Source organism: Oreochromis niloticus, linkage group LG23 (assembly GCF_001858045.2).
Source record: "Oreochromis niloticus isolate F11D_XX linkage group LG23, O_niloticus_UMD_NMBU, whole genome shotgun sequence".
Classification (NCBI taxonomy): domain Eukaryota; kingdom Metazoa; phylum Chordata; class Actinopteri; order Cichliformes; family Cichlidae; genus Oreochromis; species Oreochromis niloticus.
The window spans coordinates 3,137,601-3,150,098 of NC_031986.2; the positions used below are offsets into that span (position 1 = coordinate 3,137,601).

The 12,498-nt window shown below is 40.4% G+C and overlaps 1 protein-coding gene across 5 annotated transcripts in view; it reads right to left on the reverse strand.

The window, feature by feature from the left end:
• Window positions 1-7,789: 7,789 nt before the first annotated feature.
• Window positions 7,790-12,498, reverse strand: part of LOC109197015 (ATP-dependent DNA helicase PIF1) — a 933,009-nt gene continuing 928,300 nt past the window's right edge. For 2 of the 5 annotated variants that reach the window (XM_019351899.2, XM_019351900.2), the window contains exons 5-6: window positions 8,328-8,414; window positions 7,790-7,945 (exon numbers count right to left, since the gene is read on the reverse strand). Coding sequence is in view for 3 of the 5 variants with exons in the window: in XM_025902690.1 (XP_025758475.1) it covers window positions 9,193-11,376 (2,184 nt within the window). In the remaining 2 variants the exon portion in view is untranslated. Of the gene's footprint in view, window positions 7,946-8,323; window positions 8,415-8,533; window positions 11,964-12,498 lie in introns of those variants that run through there. The other 3 variants (XM_025902690.1, XM_025902689.1, XM_019352148.2) reach the window with 3 other exon arrangements.

The following is a 12,498-nucleotide window of genomic DNA, read 5'->3' on the forward strand; positions in this document are numbered from 1 at the left end:
GTATTCCGTCTGGGCCGGCCGCCTTCCTGGCGTTCACTGCTAGGAGCACACGTCTGACATTGTGCTCCGTTACAGTGAGTGGAGCAGTGCAGGAACCAGGTGAGGATGAGGATGGGAGCAGGGCTGAGGCAGATGAATGCTGCTGTTGTGGTGTTTCAAAGCGGGCGAAGAAGCTGTTTTTTTCCTCTGCCAGCTGCATACTCAAGTTTTCTGTTTTCACAGTTCTGCCTCTGTGGTTTATGATGTCTATTATTCCCTGCCACACCTCTCGTGTGTTGTTGCTGGACAGGTGGGACCCCTTTTCAGGTCAGCTCGAGCAGACCTGTACAGAGCTCTGTCAACAGATATAAAGTTGGCATCGTGGGCTTTGAGGAGTGTGCAGACCTCGCTGGTCATCCAGGGGTTTTGGTTTGGGAAAACCCGAATGCTTTTGTCCACAGTCACATTTGCAATACAGAACTTGATATAGTCCAGAACTGATCCTGTGAAAGTTTCTAATGCAATATATTATACTTTACCAATGTAACACACAATGCAGGTATCTCTCAGAATTTATTTTTATGTTATCAAAAATGTATTAAAAGTACAAGCATGAAAAATTACAAGAATGCAATAAAAAATATAACCAAACAAGCTTAATTTACAGTTTGAAATACAGAAAATAATGAAAATATATAAATAACTAGCTATTAATCCCCATATCCAAGTATCAAGAAGTGTAAAAACAAATTACATTCTTTCCTCAGACTTAAGACTTAAATTTACATGAAATTATTCAAAATGATATACATTATTCATAAGGTGACAAAGAATTCAGAAACAACACGGAGAATGTCTTGATGCATGCTCAATCATCCAGGTAATTAAATCCCTAAAGTTTGATTCTGTTCATCTGGACGTAGTGTTTTCAATGGGAGAAAAGTTTCGTCACTCATCCAAGTGACTTCTGCGGTCTCAGCTGACTGCAGGTTTCCCCTATCTTATAATAATAATAATAATAATGGATTGCATTTATATAGCGCTTTTCGAGACCCTCAAAGCGCTTTACAATTCCACTATTCATTCACACACGGGTGGAGGCAGCTACAGTTGTAGCCACAGCTGCCCTGGGGCAGACTGACAGAAGCAAGGCTGCCATATTGCGCCATCGGCCCCTCTGGCCATCACCAGTAGGTGAAGTGTCTTGCCCAAGGACACAACGACCGAGACTGTGGGAGCCGGGGCTCGAACCGGCAACCTTCCAATTACAAGACGAACTGCCAACTCTTGAGCCACGATCGCTCTATAAACAGTACGTTGCATTTTCAGTCATTATGCAATGTACTGTTTAAAAGAAAAAACTTTTTTTTGCCTTGACAACATACATTCATCTTCATTTCAAATAAGTAGTTATTTTTCACACAGAGAGCAATACCATTCTCCAGCCTCTGCTGTCCAAAACTACTCTGCATTCATCTGGAGGCACTGTGTGTGAAACCACTTTAAATAGCTCTCATGCAGGAACAAAGCAATTGTATAAAATGAAGTGAGGGAATGGAGCTATAAATAGATTAATATAGAGATATGAAAATAAACTTATACATAGACATAGGAACACAAGTTTTAACCTTAATGTTTCTGGGATATAAACAATATAAGCATACAGGTGTCTAAGCAAACATTGTGGTATACAAACTGAGAGAGGTCAGTGAGTCATGTTTATTCCTGTTCAATATGTGTCTGACACAAGTGGATGAATTAAAAAGTCTGACAGCAGCAGCAACAACAGGCAATGCCTTCTGATGACTTTCTATCTGTTTAAATCTTTTTCTATTATGCCTGTATCCCAGCTTGAAGAGTCCTGGACCCTTTTTCTAGTCAGTGGGTGTGTAAGCAAACAACTCTGGCTTGTCACCCAGTTGGATTTCCTGGTATTTGTAAGATGGCACTATCTACAAATCAGGACACATTAACTTTGATATTAAAAAATGACAGGATGACATAGTCGTTGGTCAGTTTACCGAGCATTTCTCAGTTTTGTTCTTTATAGTTCTGTTCATCATATCATTGTTTGTGAGTCCTGGATTATTTGATGATATGTTTACATTATGTATTCTTTTGTTTTCAGTTCCATATTACTTTTTAGTGTAGTTCTTCTTCAGTTTCCACAAGTGGATGGAACACTTGTGAAAATACTCTAGTGTTAAAGTCAGTCTTGTCTTCATGTCTGTTTATGGTTTTGTCTGTGTCAAGCTCGTGTGTCTTAGTCTGTGTTTTAGTTTGGTGGCCTCTTGTCTCTTTCTTGTGTTGAGTGTTACTTCCACTGTCTTCTTATTCCCAATGTATCCCTGCTGTGTTATGCAGCTGTCTCCAATTCCCCTAATCGCCATCGTATTTATACATTTTGCCAATCTCCTGGTCTGAAGTACATTATTCTATTCTATTCTATTTATACAGTGCCAAATCACAACAACAGTCACCTCAAGGCGCTTTATATTGTAAGTTCGATTTTACAATTATACATACAAAGAAAAACACAACAAACATATTATTCCATATAAGCAAGCACTTTGGCGACAGTGTTAAGGAAAAACTCCCCTTTAACAGGAAGAAACCTCCGGCAGAACCAGGCTCAGGGAGGGGCGGGGTCATCTGCTGCGACCGGTTGGGGTGAGAGAAGGAAAACAGGATAAAGACATGCTGTGGAAGAGAGACAGAGATTAATAACAGATATGATTCGATGCAGAGAGGTCTATTAACACATAGTGAGTGAGAAAGGTGACTGGAAAGGAAAAACTCAGTGCATCATGGGAATCCCCGGCAGCCTACGTCTATTGCAGCATAACTAAGGGAGGATTCAGGGTCACCTGGTCCAGCCCTAACTATATGCTTTAGCAAAAAGGAAAGTTTGAAGCCTAATCTTGAGAGTAGAGATAGGCCTACTTGTTGTTCCTAGAGTATTTAAAAGTAGAATGGGAGGCAGAGCCTTCAGTTTTCAGGCCCCTCTTCTGTGGAACCAGCTTCCAGTTTGGATTTAAGATTAGGCTTCAAACTTTCCTTTTTGCTAAAGCATATAGTTAGGGCTGGACCAGGTGACCCTGAATCCTCCCTTAGTTATGCTGCAATAGACGTAGGCTGCCAGGGATTCCCATGATGCATTGAGTTTTTCCTTTCCAGTCACCTTTCTCACTCACTATGTATTAACAGACCTCTCTGCATCGAATCATATCTGTTATTAGTCTCTCTCCCTCTTCCACAGCATGTCTTTATCCTGTTTTCCTTCTCTCACCCCAACCGGTCGCAGCAGATGGCCCCGCCCCTCCCTGAGCCTGGTTCTGCCGGAGGTTTCTTCCTGTTAAAAGGGAGTTTTTCCTTCCCACTGTCGCCAAAGTGCTTGCTCATAGGGGGTCATATGATTGTTGGGTTTTTCTCTGTATCTATTATTGTGCTATCTACTGTGCAATATAAAGCGCCTTGAGGTGACTGTTGTTGTGATTTGGCGCTATATAAATAAAATTGAATTGAATTGAATTGAATTGAATTATTGTTTTGGGGCTCTGACACTGTAGCTGATGTTTGCCTCTCAACAGCAGCTAATGAAAGTTTCCCTGTGGGCCGGAGTTGAAATGTGCAGGCCTTTCAGGGGACTGGAAAAGAACACTGGTCCTACTGTGGGACCCTGCATCTCTAACTCTACGTGGAGCAGGACTGGGACTGCGTCGGTATCTGTCATTGTCAGGGTAATTGTACCTGGAATACTGGGAGGGCTGTTGAGAATGGTATGTGCGTTGACCGTGTTTGTCATATTTGTCCCACTCATTGAACCTCTGGGGTACAGGGTCAGAAGGACGTTCACGGCGAGACTCTGGATCACGATGATAATACCTCTCAGGTGAGTAATAGTCTCTTGGATGCTGTCTGGCATGATAAGGTGATGGGGATGCACTGTGGGTGCTGTACTGAACATCAGAAGAGGAGGATCTATCACGACTTGAGTCCATACGTTGGGCAAAGTAACTCCCGTAACTGCTGTACTTCATGTTTCAGGCTGGTTACAGTAAGTGAGCTCCTCAACTGCTTGAAGAAGTTTAGCCTCTGTAGGCTGAGGATGTATCATAGCAACCTGTTCCGAAGACGGAATATGAGAGGATCCAGCAGCTGTAAGTTGTAATGCTGCCCGTACTCTCTCACAACGGCTGGCAATGCGCAGGGCTCGGTCGAGATCCTCTGCACCCATCTAATGAATCTTAGACTGCAAGGTGGGGTCCAACCCAGCAACAAAACGGCGAGATTTTCCCCTTCCAAGGCATTGTAGTCATAGTTAGGGAAAGCTTCAAGCACAAGACGGGTAATATCTGCACAGTATACATCCAAACTTTCACCTGGTTACCGGGGGTGAGCATTCACATGTGTCTGGAAGAATGGCAGAGAATATTTTGGACCAAAAACCTCTCTGAGCTTATCCTTCACTAGTCTTTCTGGGTTGATGAAGGCAAACTGTCCCAGTACAAAAATGCAGCATCTGCTAGACGAGTAGGCAGAACAGAGGACATCACAGTTGCCAAATCTACCTTAGGTGGAGTCATAGCTTGCACTGCTACTTTAAAATGACGAGACCAACTTGTAAAAAATTCAGTTCCATCTCCTATAAAAACTCTCTACTGCCTCAATCCTCAAAAATTTTAGAAAAACTTTTTAATTCAAGATTAGAAAAATTCCTTGAAAAACATCAAATAATAAATGTTGGTCAGTATGGTTTCAGAACGCAAAGAACCACTTCAATGGTGATAATTGAGGCAGTAGAAGAAATTACTAATGCACTGGATAAAACTAAATATGCAGTTGGTATTTTTGTTGATCTCAAAAAGGCCTTCGACACAATCAATCACTCAATTTTATTGGATAAATTGGAAAGATATGGTATTCGAGGGAAAGCTGGTAACTGGTTAAAAAGTTACCTAACGGGTCGGGAACAATATGTTAGCATAGGGCATTACCATTCAGAAAAACTTGGTATTACATGTGGTGTTCCCCAAGGGTCAGTGTTGGGACCAAAACTTTTCAATGTATACACAAATGATATTTTTGATGTTTCTCAAGTACTTAAACTCATACTGTTCGCAGATGATACCAACATATTTTTCAGCAGCGATGATTATACTGATCTTGTAATGACCGTAAACAGGGAGCTAAAATTAATAAAAAAAAATGGATGGATATAAATAAATTATCATTAAATATAAATAAAACTAAAGCAATGTTTTTTGGTAATTTAAAATATAATATAGAATTACCAATTATTATTGAAGGTGTACCAATTGATAATGTGAGTGAAAACAAATTTTTGGGAGTCGTAATTGATAACAAAATTTCATGGAAACCCCACGTCAGACACATAAAAACCAAAATTTCCAGAAGCCTCGCAGTTTTGAACAAAGTGAAACCATACCTTGATAAAGATGCACTTTGTGCTCTGTACTGTACCCTGGTCCTTCCATATTTTACATATTGTGTGGAAGTGTGGGGAAACACATATAAAAATACAACCAATCCATTAGTCACAGTACAGAAACGAGCACTGCGTATTATTCACAAGGCTGGTTATCTAGATCATACTCACAAACTCTTTCTTCAGGCAAAGTTACTTAAATTCCAGGATCTGGTTAATTACAATACATCCATAATCTTATACAAAGCCTTTAATAAACTTCTACCTGCAAATTTACAAACTGTATTTGAAATTCGAGAAAGGGCTTATAATGTGAGAGGCTTCAGAGAATTTAAATTACCCAGAACTCGAACAACCCGTAAAGGTTTTTGTGTGTCTGTATGTGGTGTGAAAATCTGGAACAGTCTGAGTTTACAACTGAAACAATGCAAAAATATTCATAAATTTAAATTCCTCTACAAACAGTTGGTCTGGTCACAGTATACTCAATGATGGTTTTGGTGTGCTCTGTAACGTCTGTTCTCTTACCATTGCTGGTATGGATTCAAAAAAAAAAAGAAAAAAAAAAAGTGTATGTATGTACATATATGTACATGTGTGTGTAGATGTGTTTTTGTTACTATGTAATTATTATTGCCTGTTACCTGTGGTAACGCAATTTATAATTAATATATTTTGTTTTCAGTTATGAAGGTTCTATTTGTTGTTTGCGAGCTGCTGTTGAGATGCCCGGGGCTGTTGATGTGTTGTTTGGTTTGCAATGATGGGCGTAGCTGTGGGAAGCTATTGTTTTTTGTTGATGAGTGAGTATAGGGGTGGGATTTAATAAGTTTTCTTCGTCCCACTCCTTTTCAGGTAAATTTGTTTTTTGTTTTTGTGCACCTTATGTTTAATATATGTATTTTGTTGTGCCTGAAATGAACAAATAAAAAAAAAAACAACAGATGGAAGATCTATTGTCAGGGCGGAGATGGTATGGTGGGCGGAAGCAGCAACAGTCTGTATTGCATCCACTGACCTCGAATGTGGCACAGGAGAAGAGCGCAGCTCGTGCACAGATTCACTTTCATCAGCTGACATGTTCCCAACAAATATCCAGCTAAAAAAAAAAAATCACAAAAGCAGAGAGAAAAGCTGCAACAATCCTTACTATCTCCATAAATGATTATTTTCAGTTCATCAGCTGTTCACAGAGAGGGAAAATACACAGAACCATCAAGAAAATAAATCTCACTGCTGCCACCAATGTAACGTGAGGGTTCACTATGGTTTGGAATCTCTCTGAATAATTAGGAACAGCAAGATGGAGACGGATAACTTTCTTAGCAGCCTCTTTACTCTCAGCACACGGCAAAAACAACCCAACACTTCCTGTGTACCGCCCTCATGAATACTTCACTGGCCTCTCAGAAGCCAAGAAATCTTATACTCAGACTAGAAAGCGAAAATTTCAGAAGAAATTTTAAGTGTGCCTATGCTACTGCCAATGAGTGTAGTTTGCCTTTAATGTGGTTCAATTAGTGCCGTTTGCCATTTATAACACTAGAGGGAGCAATATGCAACATGAGCATAGTTTGCCATTTATACCACAAGGAGGAGGGAAATGGAATACAGCTGATTTTCAATTTAAAGCAAAGTAAGCTGTATTGTGATCTCTGTTATATGCAGCATACAGAGGAGAGAAAGATGCTCCAGTTACATGATTACAAAAGAAGTTAATAGATATAAAAGAAATAAAATAAATTATGCTTTAGTGTCAGGTGTTCAAGAGAAGTTACAATTTAGATTTTACAGTTTTGAGTCGTTTAAAGTGGTAGAAAATTTTTTTCCATTAAGCGGTATTCAATTTGTATTTCAAAGGTATTTTAATGTGAAAGGGGAAAATACCACATGCAAATTATGAAATTTCCCCTTGCGGGACTAATAAATTTATCATGTTATTCAAACAATATTTTGTACAAATACCACTTACAATAATGTATGACATTTAAACATGATATTTAGATTGTGGTAAATAACAAAGCAATATAAAATAAAAAAGGAAAAGGAAACCATTCAAGTAACCTTATATTATGAACTGAAGAGTAAGGCAAAAGTATAAATGAAAAGCATACAAGCATTAATGTATATAGATAAACCCAACAATCATATGACCCCCTATGAGCAAGCACTTTGGCGACAGTGGGAAGGAAAAACTCCCTTTTGACCGGAAGAAACCTCCGGCAGAACCAGGCTCAGGGAGGGGCGGCCATCTGCCGCGACCGGTTGGGGTGAGATGTAAACAAATCCAAAACTGTCCACAGAGCTACAGGGGGCACACTGGGATCGCAACAGCAGCCATAGAGGGAAACAGATTGGGAGGTTCTTCCCAGTACTGAAGTTGGTCGACTTTTCTTATGTGTGCGTTTTTCTCTGAGAGGTAGGTCTCCACTTTAGTTTCTGTTGATGAGGCACTCACGGATACTTCTGGATAAGGGTCATTTGGAAGCAAGTGGTTGGCTGACTATGCGAAAACAGCTAGAAACAGATAAAAGTAAAACACAATTTAAAACAATAAAACAAGAGACATCACAAAGCGCAGCTCTTCAGTTAGCAAACTGACAAGTAATGAAGTTCCAATAAATAATTGCAAAAACAAATCTAACTTTAGAACTAAATTACCCAAAACTAAATTAAAAATGAAGTTAAAAAAAGAAATTGGCTTAATACTGGTGTCTTTGGATGAGGTAAGTTGCCATGCGAGGTAAAAACCACACGTGGCTGTAATTTGGTGGCCTGTATACAGTTCCAATCCAAGCATGTAGTTGGCTTAAATGGGTTTAATACTGGTGTCTTTTGATCACTTGACTGTATATAAACCTGTTGTACAAAAGGTGCATTTTAATTTCACTATACCTACCCATCCTTGTAGCCGGTTTCTACTAGCGTGGCACAGTTTCAAGATCAGTGTAGGGCTTCTCCACTGCCTTCACTGGACAGAACACATCTGAGGAGTTACAGTATGAATGGATGGATGACTTAATGAATGGATGAGATTATAGTTTGTTTCAAACAATATCAATAAATGTTAGAATATAAAGTAAGAAACAAAAAAATACAAATGACCTGTTATGGCAGGGATCCCATCAGGTGCAGTTGCAGTCTCTCTGTTCACGTTTCTGGTCAGCTCTTCAATGGATGAGAGCACATCAGCAGTCTTATCTATCAGCTCCCACTGGTGAGCTGTCAGTGTTGCTGGTAGAGTGTGCTCAGTTGCAAAGACACTAAGATCACTTGGCAAGTCCATATCCCTCACAACCTTGCAGTCATTTTGTGTTAGTGAATTACACAATAAATGGGGTTGTGATAACTGTGATATGTATTCAGAACACCTGACTGGAGGCAGGCGTATGGCTGCGATATGTAAAGGTGATCAATCAATGTGTGTTTTTCGGTAGTTGCAGCAGTAATAAGTTGTGCATATCCTCTTGACTGAAACAGTTCTTGGATGGGTTTTTTTCCTCTGCTCATAAGGTCCTCATTGAAGTCTCCACAAACAATAATTGGTTGGCAATTCATCATTTCCAATGAGTCCAAAAGACATTGCATTTGTGGTAAAAACCTCACGTGGCTGTAATTCGGTGGCCTGTATACAGTTGCTGTCAAAGCTGTGACTGGTGATTCAACCTTGATAACAACAAATTCAAGGTCAGTCACATTTTGCAGGTATTTTCGAGACTCTGCTGTAAGAACTGTTTTGTAGTACATTGCAACTCCACCGCCATTTACCTTTGCCATGTCTGTATGGTTTGTGTAAGAGACGGTCTGTTGCGTGTGGCCATGTTGTACTGTTCCAGCTGGAAGCGGGGAGAAACTGATGATCCAGACAAGTGAGTTTCTGTTATGCATAAAACATCAGCAAGGCTGAGTTCATGGTGGCATCTCATTTCCTCCATGTGAGTTGGGAGACCTTGTGCATTGTGATGGATAATTGTCAACGTGGGGACTGTGGGAACAACTGATTTTAAGAATTGCAACAGTGGTCTTGCATTCTCAAATGATGCATGTCTCATATTTTTGAGTGCATATGTGATGGCAGGATCAGCATAGATTTTCCTTTCATCAAAGTCTGTGATGTACAGTCCTTTAAGTGAGGTTGTGCGGCTGAGTGCAACATAGGCCATTCCAGGTTCAAAAACACGCTTCAAACATACTACTGCTGACTCCATTGTCATGCCTTGTACTTTGTGAGCTGTACATGCAAAGGCCAACTTCATTGGAAATTGCCTGCGAAGAACTCCTTTTTTACTTGTAGATTCTTCACATTTCTTAATATATACCAGATTGTCTGAGGATCCTTGTATTTTTCTGCGAAACTTTTGCCCAGAATTTTGATTGTCCAGCGTAAGTCCAATGAGATTCACAGTTTTTGGTCCATCCTGTGTGGTTGTCACAATGTTCGTGATTGTTCCAAATGTCCCATTAACAAGCCCATCTTCAACATCCAAATTTCTAATAATCATAACACGCACTCCAGGTGCAGCTTGTATGTTATCAGGTAAATCTCTTTTGTTGCCTTTCATCATATCTGCCAGGAGGACCATCTCACCCGTTCGTGGGTCTTTTCTGTAGTCTTCGGCCTGAATATTTATGATATCAGAATGAAGAGCAGTTACAGTTGCTGAATTGTGTTTGTCGACCTCTTTGTTTGTAGCATAAATGTGTAACACATTAGATGGACAGTCTTTCATGTCATGGATAGCCTGTGTGAGCAAGGCTTTATCATTGGCTTCAAGAGAATCTGTTTTTTGCTTCACTCTTATCCTGTTCAGAACTTCAGCAAAAGAACGATTATCTTTCTGTCGCATGATTTCTGTCAGGTTGACCATGTGGAAATAGTCTTTCCAGAGATCAAGGACATTGTCCTCGTACACACAGAGTGGTTTGGCTTTTCCAAGGGGTGGCAGCTGGTAAAAGTCTCCTACTGCAAGGATAGACATCCCACCAAAAGGCTTCTTGTTTCCTTTGATCTTCTGAAGTCTCCAGTGGATGTAGGCAAAAAGGTCTTTAGAAACCATAGATATCTCATCAATGACCAGAATCTCTGCATTTGAAAGTGAAGCTCTCACTTCATCCAGTGCATTGCCCAGTCCCTGATACGGCGGGTTTAAAGATTTTGGCAGCTTTAGCAGAGAGTGCAGTGTTTTCCCAGATATGTTAAAAGCTGCAGTGCCAGTAAATGCAGTCAGCAGTACTGCAGGGTAGGACATGTCTGCTTGGTCACGGAATCTGGGGAGTTGGTGCAAAATCTTTGTTGCCTCCTCATATATGCACTTGATAACATGTGATTTTCCACAGCCAGCTCCTCCAGAGACAAAATAAAAGAACTGCTCAGGACAGTGACCCCACACAAGTTTGAAACACCACTCACGCACTGCGTAGAATATGGATGCTTGGGTTTCATTCAGACTTTGGTACATTTTTCTGACAAAGTCTGGGCTCAGCTTTGGTGCTATGATTGCTGGCATGGCTCCACTGCTGCTACCACTGACTTGGTAGTCTGGAACAATGTCCATTTCATTTTCGTCAGTGTCATGTCTGGATTGTCGTTGGGCCACACACTCTAAACGATCTACTTCAACCTCAGGTGCAAAGGTGTTCCATGCATTGATAAGTGGGCCTTGTTGTTCAATCTGTTCCAGTGCCCTTTCCATTGTTTTGCCATGGCTTTCATAACGCTTTTTGTTAAAGGTAACAATTGGCCGTACTGCAAAACCATGTTTTCGTCCACTTTTGTAGAACTGTTCGGATGTGGGGTATTTTGTGTTTTTAAGGTCATCATTTGATCGATGTGGAAAATAAAGTTTTAGTAGTCTGCTATAAAACTTCTCTGGTTGTTTCTTTTCTGAGAACCGAGGATATCTGATTATTGCAGGTTTCCCTCTTGTTCTCTTTTGAATATAACCCATGTTATTCAAAAGAGGGATGGCATTTTTTCACTCTGTTTGACGGCTGTAGAGAATCCTGTACTCTGAAGCAAATTCAGCCAAACACATTCTTTCAAACTCAGGTGTTCTGGGTCTGTTTGCATATTTTTCGGGCAATCCAGACATCCACACATTTTCATCATCTGGTGCCATGCTCTGCAACCTGCTCATCGGGAGACTCATTTTCAGGGCATCATCATCAGTCTGTATGAACACCACACTGCGTGAACACTTTTTAGTGGCAGGCTGCATGTCCTTGCCACGGATTCTTGGGCACTGACTTCTCTGTGTTTAGCATATGCCTGCATTATCTGTTTCATTTCATCTCTTTCATTGACATTGGACTTTTTGACCTCCTGGATGACTCCATTAAGAAATTGTGTCATCTCAAATTCGGGTTTAGAGACATAAGACATCATGTACATCAGGCAGCTGTAGTCATCAATGACATATTGGATGTCCATGTTGGCATTCCAGGCTCTCAGCAGATCTGCATTGTATGCATTCACCCAGCAGTCATTAGGTTCACGCTTTAAGAGGATGACATGGCCATTGCTTAAATTGAAGATTTATCCAAGTATTGTTCATAAGTTAATTTGCATTTGTGAAGCAGCTCAGACAAGTCTTCAAACGAGGAATTTGGGTCAGAGCAAATCTCTCAATGGCTGGAGTGTTTCTTTGGCCTCTTTCTGTTTTTTTGCGAGAGCCAGTCGTCTGTTTTTTTGCTTTTGTTTTTCATTTGTGCCTTTCTCCTTACTTGTGCTATGCTGCTTATCATTGTGATCATCGTCATCATCTGGGCTTGGGAAAGTGATCATTGTTTGGTCTACCGGTAGTTTGGGGAACCCAAACCTACATGACACATTACCTTTTTTACAGGATCTGGAGTGATTTCTGCTGTGGACTTGAACCTCAGACACAATTTTGTGAAGTTCAGGATCGGCATTTTGGTCAGGCATCTTACATGTTATGTACTTATCAATAAATTTGTACACGTGGTCTTCAAGGTCGCTTCCAAATTTAGGTGCATCTTTGACCCAAACCAGTAAATGGATATGAGGGCTATCTCTGGCCTGAAACTCCACTCGATAAAAGTAATCTTCT